Source organism: Heptranchias perlo, chromosome 1 (genome assembly GCF_035084215.1).
Source record: "Heptranchias perlo isolate sHepPer1 chromosome 1, sHepPer1.hap1, whole genome shotgun sequence".
In the NCBI taxonomy this organism is placed as follows: domain Eukaryota; kingdom Metazoa; phylum Chordata; class Chondrichthyes; order Hexanchiformes; family Hexanchidae; genus Heptranchias; species Heptranchias perlo.
This window is the reverse complement of record NC_090325.1, coordinates 91,243,017-91,266,904: the sequence shown is the minus strand read 5'-3', so window position 1 is coordinate 91,266,904 and position 23,888 is coordinate 91,243,017. Positions and strand designations below refer to the sequence as shown.

The following is a 23,888-nucleotide window of genomic DNA, read 5'->3' as shown; positions in this document are numbered from 1 at the left end:
ACTTTGTTCTTTGTTTTACTTATGTCTTTCTCAATCATTACTTTAAACCTTATTATGTTATGATCGCTATTGCCTAGATGTTCCCCAACGCTTACTTCTCTTATCTGTTCTGGTTCATCTTTCATTACTAGATCCAGCAGTGATTCCTCTCTTGTTGGGCTTCTCACATAATGGATAAGAAAGAAGTCCTGTATACACTTTAAAAACTCTATTCCCCTTTCCCCTTTCCTTACCTCTTCTTGCCAATTTATTTGGGGGTAGTTGAAATCTCCCATGATTATTATTCAATGTTTTTTACTCAAAGATTTGCTTACATATTTCTTCCTCCACTTCCCTTTTACTATTAGGTGGTCTGTAGACTATACCTATTAATATGATCAATCCCTTCTTATCCTTTGTCTTAATCCATATGGATTCTGTTTCTATCTTAATGTTACTTAGGTCCTTTTTTACAACTGCCATTATGTTGTCTCTAATTAGTACAGCTTCCCCATCCCCCTTCTTCCTTCCCTATCCTTTCTAAATACATTATATCCTGCAATATTTAGTTGCCAGTCCTGTTCCCTATGAAAACATGCTTCAGTTATCCCTACTACATCTGGCTCCTCGCGATGAATGATTGTCTCCAGATCCCCCGTTTTGTTTTGGATGCTGTGCACATTGCTGTACAGGCAATTTAATTTGTTTTAATAATTGTTCTGCTTATTTTATTTTTAGCAGTCATTTTGTACTCATGTTCTATAACTGTATCTGTTCCCTGGTCGTTTATGTTACCCTTATTCCTTACCTTGGTCTAACCTTTACTCTCATCTTCTATTTCTTTTATCATCAGACTTATGTTATTTTCACCAGATCCCTCCTCCTGTCTTACTAGTTTAAAGTCCTATCCACAGCCCTATTTATCCTTTCCACTAGGACACTGGTCCCATTTCGATTCAGGTGGAGCCCGTCCCAATGGTACAGCTCCTTCCTGTCCCAGTACACACCAGTTTTTCAGACACGCATTCACCTTCCTGATCTGTCTATCCCTATACCAATTAGCACATGGCTTGGGTAGTAATCCTGAGATTACCACCCCTGAGGTCCTCTTTTTTAATTTAGTTTCTAACTTCTGATATTCTCTTATCAAGACTTCCTCCCTTTTCTTCCCTTTGTCATTGGTCCCAACATGGACCAGGACAACTGAATCTTCCCCCTCCCTTTCCAAATTCCTCTCCAGTTGCTCCGAGATATCCTTTACCCTTGCACCAGGTAGGCAACACGCCCTCCTGGACTCTAGGTCAGAGGATGCTATCTATTCCCCTAATTATTGAATCCCCTATGACTACAACCTTTCTATTCTGCTCCTCCCATCCTTGGACTGCCTCCTGCACCACAGTGCCATGGTTAGCATTCTGGCTGTCCATCCCGCAACCTGCAACCTGCATCCTTATCCTCACAAGTAGCAAGTACATTATACCTGTAGGATAGGACCTGTGTCTGTGGGACCTCCTTCTCTACCTCCCCTTGGTTCCCCTTACCCTGCTGACTAACAGTCACACTCTCCCTTTCCTGTACCTGTGCTTTCCTCTGAGGTGTGACTGTACTCTGGAGAAAACTATCCAAAAATTCAGCCCCTTCCTTCATGTGTTGGAGTGTCTCTAACTCACTCAAGGACTCTGAGCTGCAGCGTCTCAAGGCAGAGACATTTCCTGCAGATGTGGCAATCCGGGACAGACTCACTCTCCACAAACTCCTACATATCACAGTCCCGACATATAGCCTGCCATGTACTGCCATCTCTAGTTTTTAAATTTTTTAATTCTTTTTATTTTATTTATTTATATATTTGTTAGCAGTAATTTAAATCTAGAACTAATAGAAACACTTAAGGTCTAAATTATATTTAGTAGATGGATTTTAGCTTGATTTTATGTTAATTAGTAATTAATTATTCTGAATATTTGTTTATTTAGCTATTTGTTTATAGTTAAAAATAGTGTGAATACAGTAAATTATACACTTAGCTTAATTTCCTCTGGTTCCACGGCTCTTCCCTCTGCGCTGACTATCACGTCACCTTTTGAGATTTTTCCCTGAGTTTATTTAAACTACTCCAATTTTCTGCCCTTTTTAACTGCTGGGCTGGGCTGCTGCTAGGCTCCTTTTAAACTGCTCTGGTTTCCCGCTCTTGTTAAAAGCGCTGCAACATTTGCCCAACTGTAGTGTGACCTGCACCGCTGATGGAAGGAAGTCTTTTTAAAAAAGCTTTCCCGCTTTGCAATCAATTTTACTAGACCGTGCTGCCCTTTAAATTTTAACCCCCCCCCCACTACCCTTTACTGTCCATATACATACATCTTGTAAATTCTATTGTTGGTTTATGACATTTCTAGCATTGATACACTGACCACTTTTGCTGTTCGTTACTTGTGTTCTTGGATTCAGTCATGCGATAAATAGTATAAACCACCAGCAAGAATTGTGCATCCTCCGTGTGTGGCTAGCACTATGGGTAACCACAGACTCCATCACTGCTCTTTGTTATAATCTTATGGACTTGATTTTGTCGTGCATCTTGTGATTTAGTACTTCAGTGTATCTTTGGTATTACCATATTGTACCAAGTGTCCCTGTGGTCTGCAGCACTTCTCTCATAGTTTTGTTACTCTGTTCAATGAACTGGGGCACACTCTCCTTCATCCTCCAGTCATTGTACCTGTTGACCTGATTGGAATTATTTGAATGGCACAGAAAGCATTTTCTTTTTGAAGATTGTTATATAAGCATTAGAGACACTGTAGTTGTCTCAAACAGCATACACAGCTGACAGGTGTCACAGAAAGGTGACTGTTGGAAGGGTTTAGTTATAAATTAAACTGCTTAGTAAAATCTGTTTGAACTACAAGGAGTAACCTTTGCAGTAAAAATACATTGCATATTTTATTTTTCTCATACACTTTTTGCCAATTGCGAATGGATATTTAGATCTCTATCTCAATAATGGCAGAAGTTGAACAAAATGTTTGTATTTTTTATTTCAAAGCCTCCAACAGGGGATGCAGTGTGAAGCAAGGTGGAGTAAATGAGAAGAGCCCTGCTTTTTATGTATTACTTTTTTCTGTAAACCTAGTGGCACGGGTGCCAGTCCAGAATATGCTTAATCGGGCGACCTCCACTTCGGCATGCTGGGTGCTGGAGATCGCCATCCACAGATTTTTGGCTCAGCTTCCATATTTACCCCAATGACATCCAGCTTTACCTCTCTGCCTTCAACATTGGTTCCATAACTGTCACTGTGTTGTCAAACTGCCTAGTGAACATGAAGTCCTGGTGACCAAAAACTTTCTCTAGTCCAACTTCGGCATCACCATTGCTATCCTATTTGGCCCCTGCCAGAAGTTTTGCACCTTAGGCATCAATTCCATTTCTTTCTCTAGTTGCTTGCTCCAAATGAATGCACAATGTGCAATCTCAATGTCCTGTTTCATCCAAAGGGGCGATTCAAAGCCCCTGTGACAAAAATCTATTATTTTAGTTTGCCTGGGTTCGGCTTGGTGGCTGTCCCTTTAAATTGAGTCATATTATATACAGACCGCAAATTTCCTCAAGATTCCTAGCTCAATGGGGATGTCATCAGGGTGGGAAGGAGCTATAACGGCGGGAATTGGGGCAGGACCCGGTTATGCTGGGTCTCTGTCCCCTTTATCCTGTGCCTCATTTTTTGATGTACTGTATGGAGCAGGCATACAATACTTTAATGTGGTGTAGATGGGGTCCAACAAACTGGCAATAAGGTTTCCTTATAGCGGCTGGTCACAAATCTACATATTAAAATTATATATAAAAGAATAGCTTAGCATTTGATTCGACACTTAGTTTTTTTCCACTCGAGGAGTAAGATAATAGACTTTCTACTGTAAACATATAGACCGGGAAGTTCCTTGGAGCTGCTCCCGCCAAGAAGTGTGGCAGAAACCCAGTTTACACGTATGACTGGGGCGGTGTAGCTGCATGACGAGGGTGTGAGAAGGGTTGCCATATTTGGCACTCCAGAGCACACTGCCCAGTGCTGCATGTACACAGTTCAACATTCTGTACAGTATCTGCACGAAGAGGGAACAATGTGTAACAAGAAGCTAGCCCTTAAGGAAGCTGCCATGGTAAGACTACCTAACAGTACTGTTTACCAGGTAGATGCCCCAACTATAACTAGAATCATAGAATGGTTACAGCACAGAAGGAGGCCATTCGGCCCATCGAGCCTGTGCCGGCTCTTTGTAAGAGCAATTCGGTTAATCCTATTCCCCCGCTCTTTCCCTGCAGCCCTGCAAATTTTTTCCCCTTCAAGTATTTATACGATTCCTTTTTGAAAGCCATGATTGAATCTGCTTCCACCACCCTTTCAGGCAGCGCATTCCAGATCAGAACTACTCGCTGTGTAAAAACGTTTTTCTTCACGTTGCCTTTGGTTCTTTTGCCAATCACCTTAAATCTGTGTCCTTTGGTTCTCGACCCTTCCGCCAATGGGAATAGTTTCTCTTTATTTATTTTATCTAAACCCTTCATGATTTTGAACACTTTTATCAAATCTCCTCTTAACCTTCTCTGTACTAAGAAAAACAACCCCTGCTTCTCCAGTATATCCACGTAACTGAAGTCCCTCATCCCTGGAACCACTCTAATAAATCTTTTCTGCACCCTCTCTAAGGCATCCTTTCTAAAGTGCGGTGGCCAGAATTGGACACAATACTCCAGTTGTGAACAAACCAATGTTTTATAAAGGTTCATCATAACTTCCTTGCTTTTGCATCTCTATTTATAAAGCCCAGGAACCCGTATGCTTTTTTAACCACTTTTTCAACCTGTCCTGCTACCTTCAAAGATTTGTGCACATATGCCCCCAGGTCTCTCTGTTCCTGCACCCCCTTTAGAATTGTACCATTTAGTTTATATTACCTCTCCTCGTTCTCCCTGCCAAAATGTATCACTTCGCACTTCATCTGCTATGTGTCCGCCCATTCCATCAGCCTATCAATATCCTCTTGAAGTCCATTACTATTCTCCTCACTGTTTACTACACTTCCAAGTTTTGTGTCATCTGCAAATTTTGAAATTGTGCCCTGTACACACTAGTCCAAGACATTAATATATATCAAAAAAAGCAGTGATCCTAGTACCGACCCCTGGGAAGCACTACTGTATACCTTCCTCCAGTCTGAAAAACAACTGTTCACCACTACTCTCTGTTTCCTATCACTTAGCCAATTTCATATCCATGCTGCCACTTCCCGTTTTATTCCATGGGCTTCAATTTTGCTGACAAGCCTATTATGTGGCATTTTATCAAAAGCCTTTTGGAAGTCTGTAAACACATCAACCGCTTTGCCCTCATCAACCCCTCTCTGTTACCTCATCAAAAACTTAATCAAGTTAGTTAAACATGATTTGCCTTTAACAAATCCATGCTGGCTTTCCTTTATTAATCCAAACTTATCCAAGTGACTATTAATTTTGCCCTGGATTATCGTTTCTAAAAACTTTCCCACCACCGAGATTAAATTGATTGGCCTGGAGATGCTGGGTTTATCTTTACATCCTTTTTTGAACAAGGGTGTAACATTTACAATTCTCCAGTCCTCTGGTACCACCCCCATATCGAAGGAGGATTGAAAGATTATGGCCAGCATCTCTGCAATTTCCACCCTTACTTCCTTTAGCAACCTAGGATGCATCCCATTCGGACTCAGTGACTTATCTACTTTAAGTACAGCCAGCCTTTCTAGTACCTCCTCTTTATCAATTTTATCCCCATCCACTATCTCAACTACCTCCTCTATGACTGTGACTTTGGCAGCATCTTCTTCCTTGGTAAAGACAAATGCAAAGTATTCATTTAGTAACTCAGCCATGCCCTCTGCCTCCCAGCATCTGATCTCCTTTTTGGTCCCTGATCAGCCCCACCCCTCCTCTTACTACCTGTTTACTATTTATATGCCTATAGAAGACTTTTGGATTCCCGTTTATGTTAGCCACCAGTCTATTCTCATACTCTCTCTTTGCCCCTCTTATTTCCTTGTTCACTTTTCCTCCTTACTTTCTGTATTCAGCCTGGTTCTCACTTGTATTATCAACCTGATATCTGTCATGTGCCCCCTTTTTCTGCTCCATCTTACTTTCTATCTTTTTCGTCATCCAGGGAGCTCTGGCTTTGGTTGCCCTACCTTTTCCCTTTGTGGTAATGTACCTAGACTGTACCGGAACCATCTCCTCTTTAAAGGCCGCCCATTGTTTGATTACAGTTTTGCCTGCCAATTTTTGATTCCAATTTACCCAGGCCAGATCCGTTCTCAACCCACTGAAATTGGCCCTCCTCCAATTAAGTATTTTTACTCTAGATTGCTCCCTGTCCTTTTCCATAACTAATCTAAACCTTATGATGCTATGATCATTGTTCCATAAATGTTCCCCCACTGACACTTTCTCCACTTGACCCACTTCATTCCCCACAACCAGATCCAGCAATGCCTCCTTCCTCGTTGGACCGGAAACATGCCATATAGTATTGCCCATCAACTTGTTCTATATTTACTGCTTGCGCATGCCAAGGCTTCATACAATCTTACAGCTCTTTCATTGCTTTTCATGCACACCAAGATTCTAACAGGGCACACACCCTGGTTGCAACTTAAACTGAAAGCTTTGGCACATTCATATCTTCAAATGTTTTCACACATAAAATCACTGTAATGCAACTTAGCTGATGCATGGTGACTTACTAATACTCAAAATAGGCTTCAGTCATGGTGGCAGATGAGAGTGGGAATCTACCATCAATAGCTGTTGTATTTCGGGAAAATGAGCATTACTGTGATGTTTGTCAGCTCTGTCATGCTGCTGTTCTTACTCCGTGAGAAAGGAAATGAAAGTGCTGGCCGTGCTGACCAATATTCCAGTCGCCTGTTTGGAAACATCGTGGGTGGAACGTTAGGTGGTACTGCAGTTGATCCCAATGATGGTGTGAAAGGAGGAAGAGGCATTAAAGCTGAGGGAGGAGATGACCTTAAATCCTACTGGTACTGTTGTTGCTATGGTGCAGGTTAGATGCAACAGACAGCACAGATCTGCAATTGGCTCCCTACACATTTGGATCCTGCAGAGCCAGATTCCCTCGGTTGTTGCCAGGTAGATGTGCACATGTCCAGCTCTGTTGTCTGGTGATCTCCTTGGCATGCTTTTCTCCATCATGTATCACTTCAACCTTGAAATACTGTATTTGACCTGCTTGAAAACCAGCACCACCATCATTAGTTTTAAATTGATTTGCTGATTGCTATCAGACTCTAGCTTGAACGTAGATGCTTTGTTGCTCCTATAGTTTGTATTGTATAGCTTCTGCTACATAAATGCAAGTTTGTTTGTTCTTTCTTTCTCAACTCCTTCATCACTTCAAGGAAAGCAGGCGGCACCATGAAAGAGCACTGTACTTTTTTCATGTCACAGGTTTCCTCAAAGTATGGGGCATTATTGGTGGCAAGCATTTTGCTATACAGACCTGACCCTCAATCATAAAGCCTCCATGAACAAAAAAGGTTTCCACCCCATTATTGTGTTGCTGGTCTGTGACCATAGACACAAAATTATTCGCATGAACTCCTATTGCCCCAATATTAGTCAGGAATGCTCTTTTTTTAATTCGTTCATGGGATGTGGGCGTCGCTGGCAAGGCCAGCATTTATTGCCCATCTCTAGTTGCCCTTGAGAAGGTGGGGGTGAGCTGCCTTCTTGAACCGCTGCAGTCCGTGTGGTGAAGGTTCTCCCACAGTGCTGTTAGGAAGGGTGTTCCAGGATTTTAACCCAGTGACGATGAAGGAACGGCGATATATTTCCAAGTCGGGATGGTGTGTGACTTGGAGGGAAACGTGCAGGTGGTGTTGTTCCCATGTGCTTGCTATTCTTGTCCTTCTAGGTGGTAGAGGTCACAGGTTTGGGAGGTGCTGTCGAAGAAGCCTTGGCGAGTTGCTGCAGTGCATCCTGTGGATGGTGCACACTGCAGCCACTGTGCGTCGGTGGTGAAGGGAGTGAATGTTTAGGGTGGTGGATGGGGTGCCAATCAAGCGGGCTGCTTTGTCCTGGATGGTGTCGAGCTTCTTGAGTGTTGTTGGAGCTGCACTCATCCAGGCAAGTGGAGAGTATTCCATCACACTCCTGACTTGTGCCTTGTAGATGGTGGAAAGACTTTGGGGAGTCAGGAGGTGAGTCACTCGCCACAGAATACCCAGCCTCTGACCTGGTCTTATAGCTACGGTATTTATATGGCTGGTCCAGTTAAGTTTCTGGTCATTGGTGACCCCCAGGGTGTTGATGGTGGGGGATTCGGCGATGGTAATGCCATTGAATGCCATGGGGAAGTGGTTAGACACTCTCTTGTTGGAGATGGTCATTGCCTGGCACTTGTCTGGCGTGAATGTTACTTGCCACTTATCAGCCCAAGCCTGGATGTTGTCCAGGTCTTGCTGCATGCGGGCTCGGACTGCTTCATTATCTGAGGGGTTGCGAATGGAACTGAACATTGTGCACTCATCAGCGAGCATCCCCATTTCTGACCTTATGATGGAGGGAAGGTCATTGATGAAGCAGCTGAAGATGGTTGGGCCTAGGACACTGCCCTGAGGAACTCCTGCAGCATTGTCCTGGGGCTGAGATGATTGGCCTCCAACAACCACTACCATCTTCCTTTGTGCTAGGTATGACTCCAGCCACTGGAGAGTTTTCCCCCTGATTCCCATTGACTTCAATTTTACTCGGGCTCCTTGGTGCCACTCTCGGTCAAATGCTGCCTTGATGTCAAGGGCAGTCACTCTCACCTCACCTCTGGAATTCAGCTCTTTTGTCCATGTTTGTACCAAGGCTGTAATGAGGTCTGGAGCCAAGTGGTCCTGACGGAACCCAAACTGAGCATCGGTGAGTTGGTTATTGGTGAGTAAGTGCCGCTTGATAGCACTGTCGACGACAACTTCCATCACTTTGCTGATGATTGAGAGTAGACTGATGGGGCGGTAATTGGCCAGATTGGATTTGTCCCGCTTTTAGTGGACAGGACATACCTGGGCAATTTTCCACATTGTCGGGTAGGTGCCAGTGTTGTAGTTGTACTGGAACAGCTTGGCTTGAGGCGCAGCTCGTTCTGGAGCACAAGGCTTCAATATGATCATGGCTGATCCTCGATCTCCAGTGTTCTCCTCTGTTCTCCAGTCCTTAGTGGAGCTTGAACCCATAACCTGTATGCAGTTGTGGGTTGAAGCCCGACCATGGGTTTGCTTTCAGTGATTGTGGTAGTTATGCCATCGACCATAGTATGCAGTTTATGATGCTTGCTACAGTCAATGATGTACCCACCATATTCACTGAAAGCAAACCTGTTATTGCTTTGTAGTACCATACAATCTATGTGATCTAGGGCAGCATTGTATTTTTCAACATTGGACATCATGGTTAGGATTGTGTTTAGACCAGGAGCTAAAATTCATAGGACATTGAGTAAATTTATTTCGTGAATGACTTGATGGTAGAAATTGTTGTTGGCGGTGTTAGCATAAGAATGTTGTTTGCATCAAATTCCTCTCTCCACTATTTTAAAGGAGGCATTAAGGCATTAATCTTTTTTTTAAATGGGCTAATGGCTCTGCTAAAATAGTGGAGAGAGGAACTTGATATGTACAGTATTCGTACATCGCCGATCATGTAGTTGCAAACTCTAAGAACTAATACTGGGAATCAAATCATAAGGAAAAGATTTTAATTGCATTTTTAGGTAATCTTTCAGGAAACAAGCTCAAAGTCTTCGTGAATTTTGTCCTTTATTTTATTAAAGACATTTGTGTTTCATTGTCGAGTAAATACTGAAGAGCTTTGATTTTTAAAATGGTGTTTGGTTATGGCATGAAGGGGATCAGTACCTGAAAGCAAACAAAGGGAGAAGTTGGTTTGTTTTTCAATCAGGGTCAAACAGTGTACAGGAATGAATTTTCTTGGCAGCGGCGTTATTTTCCTTCTTGTGTCTGGGAGCCAAACCTTAGCTACAGCTTCAGCCAGACATTGGCAGCTGTGCGCTGTTTATCTGAAGTCATTGTACTCCACCTAGCTGCAGTGCACACAATATGATCATTCATTGCTAAACCATAACCACTGGGACACGCGGGATTTCTTTTTCAGCTTGGACAATAATGTTAGTAAAACACAGCCTCCTTAATCCTGTAGGAAAACACTGGATCTGAATATCTTTATGTGCAGCCCCTTTGTGGAGCCTACAACAGGAGATAGCTGTTTGTGTTTGAAGCCATTTGTTTTCATTTGGGCACCAGATGAAAGATTGAGCTGGAACAATTCAATTATAACAGGGTTTATGTGCAAAAGAGGGGATGAACCAAATGTTACACTTCTTTATCAGTGGGCTAGTGTTTGAGGAAATTTAGATTAGTAGATTAGGCACTTTTCTCTGGCATTATTCCAGTAATTTAACAGAACTGTAATCAGATTGGGCCAAATAACTAAACAAGGGTATTTTTGTTGGCTGCTTCTGAGACACCAGGGCTTATTCAAGCCATGGAGAAATGAGAACTTGCACCTGAATAACTATCTGAAAAGATGTATGGTGTTTAGCAGGGTCTGATGGTTCTCTTACTTCAGCTTTTTAGTTTGTAGTATTTTTGTCAGTTTATACCAACTGTATAATAGAACGAACAGCGACTAAACTACGCTCTTAAATAAATTAACTGCTAATTTTCTGTAACTTGAAATAGCTGCACTCCACCTTCTTAAAAATATGTGCACAATTACAGTGAGCAAAACTGCTGGTATCAGAAATGGCAATATAATATTAGCTTACAAGACATATAACTTTCTTGTTTTAAGGCATGCACAGGAGGTTATTCAGCTAAATTTTCTCTAGGTGACAAACATTTCACAGAATCATAGAAAGTTACAGCACAGAAGGAGGCCATTCAGCCCAACATGTCGGTGCCAGCCGAAAAAGAGCTATCAAGTTTAATCCCACTTTCCAGCACTTGGTCCGTAGCCCTGTAGGTTACGGCACTTCAAGTGCACATCTGAGTACTTTTTAAATGAGTTGAGGGTTTCTGCCTCTACCACCCTTTCAGGCAGTGAGTTCTAGACCCCCACCACCCTCTGGGTGAAAAAAATTCTCCTCAGCTCCCCTCTAATCCTTCTACCAATCACTTTAAATCTAAGACCCCTGTTCACTGACCCCTCTGCTAAGGGAAATAGGTCCTCCCTATCCACTCTATCTCGGCCCCTCATAATTTTATACACCACAATTAAATCTCTCCTCAGCCTCCTTTGTTCCAAAGAAAACAACCACAGTCTATCCAATCTTTTCTCATAGCTATAATTCCCCAGCCCTGGCAACATCCTCGTAAATCTCCTTTGTACCCTCTCTAGTGCAATCACATCTTTCCTGTAATGTGATGACCAGAACTGTACGCAGTTCTCAAGCTGTGGCCTAACTAGTGTTTTATACAGTTCTAGCATAACCTCCCTGATCTTATATTCTGTGCCTCGGCTAATAAAGGGAAGTATCCCATATGCCTTCTTAACCACCTTATCTACCTGTCCTGCTACCTTCAGGGATCTGTGGACAGCACTCCAAGGTCCCTCTGTTGCTCTACACCTCTCAGTATCCTCCCATTTATTGTGTATTCCCTTGCCTTGTTTGCCCTCCCCAAATGCATTACCTCACACTTCTCCAGATTGATTTCCATTTGCCACTTTTCTGCTCACCTGACCAGTCCATTGATATCTTGCTGCAGTCTATAGCTTTCCTCCTCACTATCAATCACACGGCCAATTTTTGTATCATCTGCGAACTTCTTGATCAAGCCCCCCACATTCAAGTCCAAATCATTAATATATACCACAAAAAGCAAGGGACCTATCACTGAGCCCTGCGGAACCCCACTGGAAACAGCCTTCCAGTCACAAAATCACCCGCCGACCATTATCCTTTGCTTCCTGCCACTGAGCCAATTTTGGATCCAACTTGCCACTTTCCCTTGGAACCCGTGGGCTTTTACTTTTCTGACCAGTCTGCCATGTAGGACCTTGTCAAAAGCCTTGCTAAAATGCATGTAGACTACATCAAACGCATTACCTTCATCGACCCTCCTTGTTACCGCCTCAAAAAATTCAATCAAGTTAGTCAGACACGATCTTCCCTTAACAAATCCATCCTGACTGTCCTTTATTAATCCGCGCCTTTCTAAGTGACAGTTTATCCTGTCCCTCAGAATCTTTTCCAATAATTTGCCTACCACCGAGGTTAGACTGACTGGCCTGTAATTACTCGGTCTATCCTCGCTCCCTTTTTAAACAACAGTACAACATTAGCGGTCCTCCAATCCTCCAGCACCACGCCTATATCCAGGGAGGATTGGAAAATGATGGTCAGAGCCTCCAATATTTCCTCCCTTGCTTCTTTTAACAGCCTGGGATACATTTCATCCGGGCCTGGCGATTTATCTACTTTCAAAAATGCTAAACCCATTAATACTTCCTCCCTCACTATGTTTACCCCATCCAATATTTCACACTCTTCCCCCTTATCTATAATCTCTGCATCATCCCCCTCTTTTGTGAAGACAGACAAAAAGTATTCATTAAGAGCCGTATCAACATCTCCCGTCTCCATACATAGGTTACCTTTTTGGTTTCTAATAGGCCCTACTCTTTCCTTAGTTATTCTCTTGCTCTTTATGTATTTATGAAACATTTTTGGGTTTTCCTTAATTTTACTTGCCAGTATTTTTTCATGCCCTCGCTTTGCTTTCCTAATTTCCCTTTTAATTTCACCCCTGCACTTTCTATACTCCTCTCGTCTTTCTGAATTATTGAGCTCTCGGTATCTGACATAAGCTTCCCTTTTTTGCCTTATCCTACCCTGTATGCTCCTTGTTATCCAGGGGGCTCTAGATTTGGCAGTCCCACCATTTTTCTTTGTGGGAACATGTTTGTTCTGAACCCTCACTGTCTCTCCCTTGAATGCCTCCCACTGCTCTGACACTAATTTGCCTTCAAGTAGCTGGGGGAGAAATTGGATAGGGGCCGTTTTTGGGCGTAGGTAGTGTGATGTGCTATTACCTCATGCCCAATGGCCTCTGCGCAGGCAGGACGCAAAATTCGACCCACCTGAGGACTTAGCTGCAATCAGCCTTCCTTTCCAGGCCTTGCACGTGGAATCAATGCAATTCGCACTTTCCATCACCAGAGGGAGTTCAATCCCTTAAAGGGAGGATGTTTGTTAGAAATCTCTTAAAGGTAGCTGGTATCTGTTATTTGCTGAAAATAACAGTCTACTTTCTGCACGGAGTCTGAACAGAGATCAGACATCGCACACGTAAAACACAGATGCAGGTCCCATCCCTATGTTTACACACTGATGAGTTATGTTAAAACATTGAAATAAAGGTTGCGCTTTACTAAATCCCACATCTTCGAATTTGCACGCCAGACCTCACCAATCTGCCGAGTTGGTACCGGGCCTGCGAGAGTGCGTGCACCAAGGTTGTCCGCTGATGCACTAGAGACCTTGGGTGCAAGAGGTGGACAGAAGGAGGATCATCCTATATCCACGGGGGGTGGGCAAGAGGCCCTCCAGACATATACTCAAAAGGCAGTGGGGGACGAAGTCAATGCCAGGCGCACAGCATCATGAACATGGAAGAAGTTCAATGCTTTGACATGAGTGGTCAAGGTGAGTGAGGTCAACTGTCAAGTGGCATCTCCTACCAACTACACCACGCACTACACCCCCCATCCCCCATGTACCAATAAACTCTTTCCATCAGTACTCAACTCTTCCAATCAGATGCTTCCTCTCACCCTTGCACATTACCACTGTTTCAAGCTGCCCATCCACAACTCACAGGCCACACACACTGGCAGCTATTCAACCATGACAGGTACATCACCCAGACACACGTCCTGCTTTCCTGCAAGAGAAGGTGGTGCATATCAAGAAGCAGCAATTGACAGTGGCATTTAGCCCATCGAGCCTGTTTCCACCATTCAATGAGATCATGGTGGACCTGTGACCTAACTCCATATACCCACCTTAGCCCCATATCCCTTAGTGCCCTTGGTTCACAGAAATCTATCAATCTCAGATTTATCTTTCAGAAGTGAGCGAGCATCAACTGCTGTCTGCACAAGAGCGTTCCAAACGTCTCGCACCCTTTGTGTGTAGAAGCATTTCCTAACTTCACTCCTGCACGTCCCAGCTCTAAATGTTAGGCTATGTCCCGGCGTCCTACTATTCAAGTCTAGGAGACCTCCAAAAACAGTTTCGGCAGGCAGAAGCAATTATCCAGCAACTAATCTGTAAATCCTGCATGGCCCCTTTAAATAGTGCTGGTGGGTGGTCCTCCAGGCATTCTAAGACACGTTCAGATGGTCGGGGTTAAGACTGTGCGTTGAGTTGAGCGTTAAGTCCCAAAATGGTATCCATCACTTTAAATCAGCGTTGCACACTGATTAAAGTCATTTTCTCCCTACTTTACATGATTCCAGCGTTCGTTACCTGCGCCTCCGCTAACTCTTATACCAAGATGGCGTCTGGCGCAGGTCACGCTGGAAACGTGTGTGCGCATCCAAGACGCCATCCTGGATGTCGGAGAGGCCATGAAGCGCGGAAACAATGGGCGCTACACTGCCCAATTTAGCTCCCGCTGTTTCCAGTCCACTTTTGCTAAATCACTTCTCAGCTTAGTAAAATTGGCCTTTCCCCAATTGAGAACTTTTACTCCTGTTCTATCTTTGTCCTTTTCCATAACTATGCTAAATCTGACTGAATTATGATCACTACCAGCAAAATACTCTCCTGCTGATACTCCTTCCATCTGCCCAGCTTCATTCCCTAAAACTAAGTCCTGAACTGCCCCCTGTCATGTTGGGCTTGCTACGTACTGGCTAAAAAAAGTTCTCCTGAATGCAATTTAAGAATTCTGAGCCCTCCATACCATTCACACTGTTTGTATCCCAGTTAATATTAGGGTAGTTGAAATCCCCTACTATTACTGCCCTATTGTTTTTGCACTTCTCAGAAATTTGCCTACCTCCCTCTGACTGCTTGGGGGTCTATAGTACACTCCCAGCACGTTACTGTCCCTTTTTTGTTCTTTAGCTCAACCCATGTGGCCTCATTTGATGATCCTCCTAACAAATCATTTCTGTGACTTGCTTTTGATATTAAATTCTGAAAAGGATTAGTTGACCCACTGTTTGTTTGTGCTGTTGGCATGATCTGTGGAACAGCTTGGCATAGCCCAGTTTCCTCAGTGCAGGCATTTTGATGATGTCACCTGCAGCAATAATAAGATACATGTGCACCCAACAACAGTCCGTTCCTGGCCAGCTTTCCAAACCTGTGGGATATCATAATGATAGTGTTACTCAGAAATAAATTGCAAATATGGTTTTATAAATTGCAAGTGAATGAAAGTGAGTGATGCATGCCCCATGAAGCCCATATGATAGCAGTAACTGCTAGACATATGTTAAAAAAGGAGCAGAATGTTTGAGGAACAAACTGTTGTTCAAGGATCTAATAATAATTAATTTTAAACCAAAACAATTAAAATAATTTGTCAATGTATCTGGGCTTCATGGCAAGCATTAAGAAAATTCTAAGAATGAAACAGTTCCTATTGTGACCGGTGAGGTGAATAGGCAAGTAGCTAATGTGCTGCCCTGAGCTTGACCTGAGGACAATTTCTCAGACACCTCTCTTCCACTCAGCGCCTTTCAGCAACAGCATGGCTGGGATCAGGAACTGGGAGAAATGAAACCATAATCCCGCTGTTTGAATGGAAGAGTCATTTAATTGAGCTCTCTAATGGGCTGATTTTGAGAGTCATCAACAATTTAAAGATACAAATGTGACACTGAGTCACTGCATTTGAAGTCAGTGCAGCTGATAGCTTTTCAAATAAACTAACAATATATTTCATTGGTTCCTTGCTGGAATTAAAACTACAAAAAATAAAAGGCAAGAGAGGGAAAGATTCAATCTAAACTATTTTTATATATCATTTTGTGCATAACAAACTACTTTTCACTTTCCCCCCATTGTCATCTATTCAATTCCCTTTGCTCTAGCAAGGTTATGTTATGGGATTTAATACAAATGACTGTGGTTTACCTCAGACCATAGAGTTTGAAGGGCACTGTGGTTATAGTTTGATTCTTGGGAAAGATTGATGTTTCCTAAGACCTAGATCTAGGGGCTGATTACACATAATCCCGCTCTGGCTTTGTAACTATGGTGGAACAGCAATGGAGCCTGACCCTGCCTTTATTTTTCTGGGGTGTTTCAGACCAAGGCCCAAGTCTGGAAACCCCTGCGGGCCCCATTTCCACCACTCCACTGACATGGATGCTGGTATATTGCTGAAGTCCAGGTTGCTCTGGGCAAAGGAGGTGGGAGCAGTGGGAAATCCAGAGGATAATGCCATCCTCCTTCTTAACGCCAAGACTTCAATGGAGTAGAATGGAACGTCCCTGTGTGTTTTTTGGGGCAAAAATCTAGCATTAGCAGGAAGTTCGGGGCCAGCATTTTAACCACAAAAGTTTGATTTTCTGAGTGTTCACATTAGACAAGGTTCCTCACACAGCAAGCGTACATCGGAAAATTGTGGGCTCGCTACCCACGAGTTTCCATCCGTGTAACACGGCTTACGATGAGTTGGAAAAGCATTTGCTCACATTTCCCCTGCTCTGTATCTGTCTCTCCTCCTCCTTTCTCCCTCCCAATTTCTGTTGTCGCCTCTCTGTCTATGTGTGCCCATTCGGAACCACTCTTTGCTCACATCCTGTGTCCCTCTCTTAGCTCTTCATGTTACATAAAATTACATAGAACTTATAAGATGGAAACAGGCTATTTGGCCCAACCAGTCCATGCTGGTGTTTATTCATCCAAATGAACAATAGTCCCATATCCCTTTATTCCCTTTTCCTTCAACCACTTATCTAATCTAATAGGTGACAGCCATGGCTCAGTGGGTTGCACTCTTGCCTCTGAGTCAAAAGGTTGTGGGTTCAAGTCCCATTCCAGAGACTTGAGCACAAAATCTAAGCTGACACTCCAGTGCAGTGCTGAGGGAGTGCTGCACTCTGTCAGAGGTGCTGTCTTTCTGATGAGATGTTAAACCGAGGTCCTGTCTGCCCTCTCAGGTGGACGTAAAAGATCTAATGGCACTAGCTGAAGAACAGCAGGGGAGTTCTCCCCGGTATCCTGGCCAATGTTTATCCCTTAATCAACATCTAAAAACAGATTAACCGATCATTATCACATTGCTGTTTGTGGGACCTTGCTGTGTACAAATTGGCTGCAGCGTTTCCTACATTACAACAGTTACTACACTTCAAAAGTACTTCATTGGCTGTAAAGCGCTGTATGACGTCCTGAGGTTGTGAAAGGCACTATATAAATGCAGTCTTCCTCTCATTTTTCCATTCTTTAATCGATTCTTCGTAGTTTGCATGGTCTCTGCTTCAATCACCAATTCCAGTAGTGCATTCCATTGCCTCACAGCTCTCTGTGTAAAAAGATTTCTCCCGCTCTCTGTCCTAAACCTCCTACATTTATACTTCTATCTATGTCCCCTTAATCACTGGAAACTGTCTATCTTCTCTGTCCCATTCCTTCATAATTTTAAACACCTCTATCAAATCACCCCATAATCTCCTCTATTCTAATGTAAGCAGTCTCAATTCTTCAGGTCTTTCTTCATATTTTTATTTCTTTAATATTGATGATGCCCTTTTAAATTCATATAGTTTGCCTTTTTGCTAATTTTGCACTTATAAAGGTGTGAAATGTCAGTGCTGGGAATACAACACTATCCTTTTACATACAGTGTCAACATCAAACAGTCTCTGCAGTTATAGAACAGGCTAAACTCAGACCAAAATTCCCTTTACTCTGTTCCAACAATGGTCCGTTTACCATTACTTCAGGAGAGCATCCTTCACTGCACTGGAGTGACACTTCCATTTCTTACACAAGATGCCATTGCATTCTTGAGCGAAACTGATTGTTTACACAAGAGCATAAGTTGTTTGGCCCATCAAACCGTCTACTTCCACAGATGATGTATAATCTATTCTACTACACTCATATAGTCTTCCAAGAGAATGTTCACAATTCCAGTGATGGACAGAAGAAGTACCTTGAAAAACAACCAAGTCAGGTAATATTCTATTGATGATTAGGAGGACATGGCATTAGTTAGGACTTGATTGTGCATCACTTTACATGCTGGTGTCTCACTTCAAAAACAAATGCTTGCAGGAGTTGATCGGAAAGCGAGAAAATCACAGTCACACAGCAACTATAACAACCAACTGACTCCAGCCACCGGTCCTATGCTGCAACCACTGCTAAAAAACCTATGGCACCTGCATCAGGTTCATCAGTTATCCAACAGAGGCACCAAAGGACCTGAGAAACTTTGAATGATCCAGTCATCCTTGATATGAGGCTCACCTATATATAAAGTATAGATTTAGCTTCTCAGGTTTTTTTGTTCCTTTTGCATTTTATGATCTTTATAATTTTGAGGTAATTTCCATGTATCTCACTATTAGGGGAAAAATTTAACTAGTCAATTTCCACTGAAAAAAGTAAACATAACTTCTTCAAGGATGGAGGCTATTCGTTTGGAATGAGACTGGGTGATTAATGGCAGATTATTTAGTTGTATTTAGAAGAAATACAATCCAGTCATGTTTACTTTATTTCACACTAACCAGTGAGGGATGCATGAATGGACCCATTGTGAATCCTGGTTGTCCAAACATGATGGAATCTTTCAGATTGTTATGGATGGCGGTCATGGCAAGGTCAGCACAAGTGTGCTCAAGATAGTATACTCTCTTGATAAAATCCTTCTGGTTTATCAATTGCATCTTTTGATATCTACTAGGAGATATGTATAGCTATGGACTGAAAGATTTCTTACTAACTTCATATACCAAAAAAATTTGAGAATTCCAGTGGCTCATTTATGGAGCACAGTTGGAGACCTAATATCTAAGTAACGTAATCAACGATTCTAAATGGGAATCAAGTGAAGCTTCAAATTTCTGCAGAGCTGCAAGGCTTTGATGTTGGTTTTCTAGATTAAATTTTAGTTTAAGTGAAACCCAATGCATTAATGCAACTCATGTCCCCTTTACCTTATAATGGCATTACTGATGGTAGTCCTGTCTTCAGTGGCAATGCTGTAGTAAATAAGGTGACACAGCTACCATCAGAAGTACCAAAAAGCATCTCAGGTATAAATTTGTCTTGGACGGTAGCGCAAAACGGGTGATAGCAAATTGGCAATCGGCTTTGCACTCTGCCTGATTTTCTTTTCTATTGACTTTGTGTCAAATTAATATGCTAATTAATTAATAATACCACACATATTGTGAGCAAGTGCCGTCTGTGTCATTCCTTTCTGTAAAGACATATTTCCAATATGAACACCTTTTTTAATGTATATTTTTAAAAATTAAAAGATGTGCTATGAAATGCTACAGAACTACTGGGCTGTAAATGTACAATTGACTCTTTGGACAATATTTTTCTATGTTCCACCGACATTGTGCTTGGTTTCTAGTGCTTAGCGAAATTATTGTGGGTTCATGCATTGTTGGAAACATATCAATGATCCAGCCCCCAACACAAGACCTTTGCAGCTCGATGAAAATACCTCACATGCCGCCAGCAGTTTTGCACTTCAAATTAAACCTATTCGTCTCCTCTGCAGAACAAACTGAACAATTGTAGTAAACATAAATTCATCACTCACTTCTGACAGCTTTAACTGTGGCTCATGATTATGGTTCCATGTAAATAAGAGGATGCTTTAATTTTAATTAACAGTGTTGGTGGGGACATTGCAGCAAAATGTGTCAATGTTCATTTAGCCGACACCAAGAAGCAAATTTGGCTCTTTTCATATTTTTATTCCACAGCCTTTGTGTTTATAATTAAACGTTTTTAAAGCAATATGTTAATTAAACCATATTTAATTTTTTGTTTGTTCAAATATGTTGAATGTTGGTTAGATTGTAGATGACATGCATGCAGGAAAAAATAATATTACTTGACTCTTTTAATTTGAGCTGTGCAGGCTATAAACCTAAATGGAGCAGTACACATAGCTATAAAACAAAGGACTATTAATGTAGGATAATGCCATTTCTTCCAAGTAGAAATTATATCGAACTTGCATTGAAAGCACTGATGTAATCAATCACCCTGCATGGATGCTGGTAACATAATTTTCTTTTGTCTCTAACAGGACAACATTACTTTGTTTTTGAGAGCATGTGAAGAGCTTGGACTTAAGGGATCACAGCTTTTTGACCCTGGTGATCTCCAAGATATGACCAATAGGGCTACATTCAAGTAAGTAAGAAAAGAGCAAGTGGTGATGAATATGAAATAGACGGAAAAGAGCTTGTACAGATTGGGAAAGGATTTGAAAGTATACTGTGCCAATTGTATAAGTTGCTTTGAATTCATTCTTAGTTCTGGCAATAATTAATTTGATACACATATTTCTGTTATTTAAATACAATAAAATACAGATACATACAAATCTCTTGTAAGCACATTCCTGATAGAAGCTCATCTTTGCCAAGTCCACTTTTGGTCACAATCCAGCCTGCTCTTCACAAGTCTGGGAGTAAGCAGCCATTTTTTCCCCTTGACCAATTGATCCTCATCCTGTATGTAACAGGATCTTGTTGTATTTCCAGTACATTATGCCTTTTTAATTGCAAAACATATCATATCTCGAGAATCGCCAGACATCTGGAACTTGTTTCAAGATTTCTGTAGTTCTCACTGCATAAGTTGAGACAACAATGCCAAATTATTTTGGCAAGTTTAACAGATGCGGCTGTGTTGCAGACAACATTTTTCACCAATGTTCTTTTTGAGTTATTGCATTTTGTTGTTTATATTTGAGCAGACACAATTAAGAAACTGCATGTAAATCACAAGAGAAAACAAAGTATAAACACTCTGTCAAAGGAAATCTAATCTTATTATTACAAACTGTGTAAATAAATGATAAGTGTACCACAGTCTGTACAAATGGAATGTTTTGATTTGAATATATGCCACATACTGTACTGGTAAAATTAATGCAACCTTATTTTCATTTCATGATCATAGCATAAGATAGGTTTGGATGAATGTGGTCCTTCAGTCCATTTGATCTCAGCCTTCCAGAATACCAACCCTACCACCTTCCCATTACAGTATCTAGTTGTTTGTTAAATGAGTCCTGTGTTCTGGCTTCACCCACCCTTCCTGATAATTTGTTCCAGCTGATGATCACTGTTTGTGTAAAAGACGACTTCCTGATGTCTGTCCTATAATTATTACATTAAGAACATAAGAACATAAGAAATTGGAGCAGGAGTAGGCCAATCGGCCCCTCGAGCCTGCTCCGCCATTTAATAAGATCATGGCTGATCTGATCCCAACCACAAATCTAAAGAACACAAGAAGTCGGAGCAGGACCCGGCCACATAGCCCCTGGGCCCTCTCCGCCACCCACAGGGCATTGACCGATCCGAACTCAGCTTCATGTCCAATTTCCTGCCCGCTCCCCATAACCCCTAATTCCCTTTACTTCGAGGAAACTGTCTATTTCTGTTTTAAATTTATCTAATGATGTAGCTTCCACAGCTTCCTGGGGCAGCATATTCCACAGACCTACCACCCTCTGAGTGAAGAAGTTTCTCCTCATCTCAGTTTTGAAAGAGCAGCCCCTTATTCTAAGATTATGCCCCCTAGTTCTAGTTTCACCCATCTTTGGGAACATCCTTACTGCATCCACCCGATCAAGACCCCTCACAATCTTATATGTTTCAATAAGATCGCCTCTCATTCTTCTGAACTCCAATGAGTAGAGTCCCAATCTGCTCAACCTCTCCTCATATGTGCGCCCCTTCATCCCCGGGATTAACCGAGTGAACCTTCTTTGTACTGCCTCGAGAGCAAGTATGTCTTTTCTTAAGTATGGAGACCAAAACTGTATGCAGTATTCCAGGTGCGGTCTCACCAATACCTTATATAACTGCAGCAATACCTCCCTGTTTTTATATTCTATCCCCCTAGCAATAAAAGCCAACATTCCGTTGGCTTTCTTGATCACCTGCTGCACCTGCATACCAACTTTTTGATTTTCTTGCACTAGGACCCCCAGATCCCTTTGTACTGCAGTACTTTCCAGTCTCTCGCCATTAAGAAAATAACTTGCTCTCTGATTTTTCCTGCCAAAGTGCATAACCTCACATTTTCCAATATTATATTGCATCTGCCAAATCTCCGCCCACTCACCCAGCCTGTCTATATCCCCTTGCAGGTTTTTTATGTCCTCCTCACTCTCTACTTTCCCTCCCATCTTTGTATCATCTGCAAATTTTGATATGTTGCACTCGGTCCCCTCCTCCAAATCGTTAATATAGATTGTAAAGAGTTGGGGACCCAGCACCGACCCCTGTGGAACACCACTGGTTACTGGTTGCCAGTCCGAAAATGAACCATTTATCCCAACTCTCTGCTTCCTGTTTGATAACCAATCCTCCACCCATGCCAGAATATTACCCCCAATCCCGTGATTTTTTATCTTAAGTAATAATCTTTCATGTGGCACCTTGTCGAATGCCTTCTGGAAGTCTAAATACACTACGTCCACTGGTTCCCCTTTATCCACCCTATACGTTATATCCTCGAAGAACTCAAGCAAATTTGTCAGACATGACTTCCCCTTCATGAAGCCATGCTGACTTTGTCCTATTAAATTATGCTTATCTAAATGTTCCGTTACTGTCTCCTTAATAATAGACTCCAAAATTTTACCCACCACAGATGTTAAGCTAACTGGCCTATAATTTCCAGCCTTCTGCCTACTACCCTTTTTAAATAACGGTGTTACATTAGCAGTTTTCCAATCTGCCGGGACCTCTCCTGAGTCCAGGGAATTTTGGAAAACTATCACCAAAGCATCCACAATCCCTACTGCCACTTCCCTCAAGACCCTAGGATGGAAGCCATCAGGTCCAGGGGATTTATCCGCCTTGAGTCCCATTATTTTACTGAGTACCATCTCCTGAGTGATTTTAATCGTATTTAGCTCCTCCCCCCCGAGAGTCCCCTGTTTGTCCAGTGTTGGGATATTCTTAGTGTCCTCTACTGTAAAGACTGAAACAAAATATTTGTTCAGCATTTTTGCCATCTCCATGTTTCCCACCATTAATTTCCCGGTCTCATCCTCTAAGGGACCTATGTTTGCCTTAGCCACCCTTTTTCTTTTTATATAACTATAGAAACTCTTGCTATCTGTTTTTATATTTTTTGCTAATTTCTTTTCATAATCTAACTTCCCTTTCTTAATCAATCCTTTAGTTACTTTTTGCTGTCTTTTGAAGAATTCCCAATCTTCTATCCTCCCACTAAGTTTGGCTACCTTATATGTCCTTGTTTTTAGTCGGATACTATCCTTGATTTCTTTACTTAGCCACGGGTGGCTGTCTTTTCTTTTACACCCTTTTTTCCTCAGTGGAATATATTTATTTTGAAAGTTGTAAAATAACTCCCTAAATGAACACCACTGCTCATGTACCGTCTTACCCTTTAATCTATTTTCCCAGTCCACTTTAATCAATTCCGCTCTCATACCATCATAGTCTCCTTTATTCAAGCTCAGTACGCTTGTTTGAGAATCAACCTTCTCACCCTCTAATTGGATATGGAATTCAACCATGTTGTGGTCGCTCGTTCCAAGGGGATCCTTAACTAGGACATTATTAATTAATCCTGACTCATT

General features: G+C 42.1%; 1 protein-coding gene across 2 annotated transcripts in view; it reads left to right on the top strand.

Annotated features, from left to right (window-relative positions):
* The window catches only part of LOC137324233 (LIM and calponin homology domains-containing protein 1-like), a 409,488-nt gene that overhangs the window by 256,153 nt on the left and 129,447 nt on the right, over positions 1 to 23,888 (top strand). For both annotated transcript variants that reach the window (XM_067988383.1, XM_067988389.1), the window contains exon 4: positions 20,346 to 20,452. In XM_067988383.1, the coding sequence (XP_067844484.1) occupies positions 20,346 to 20,452 (107 nt within the window). The remainder of the gene's footprint in view (positions 1 to 20,345; positions 20,453 to 23,888) is intronic.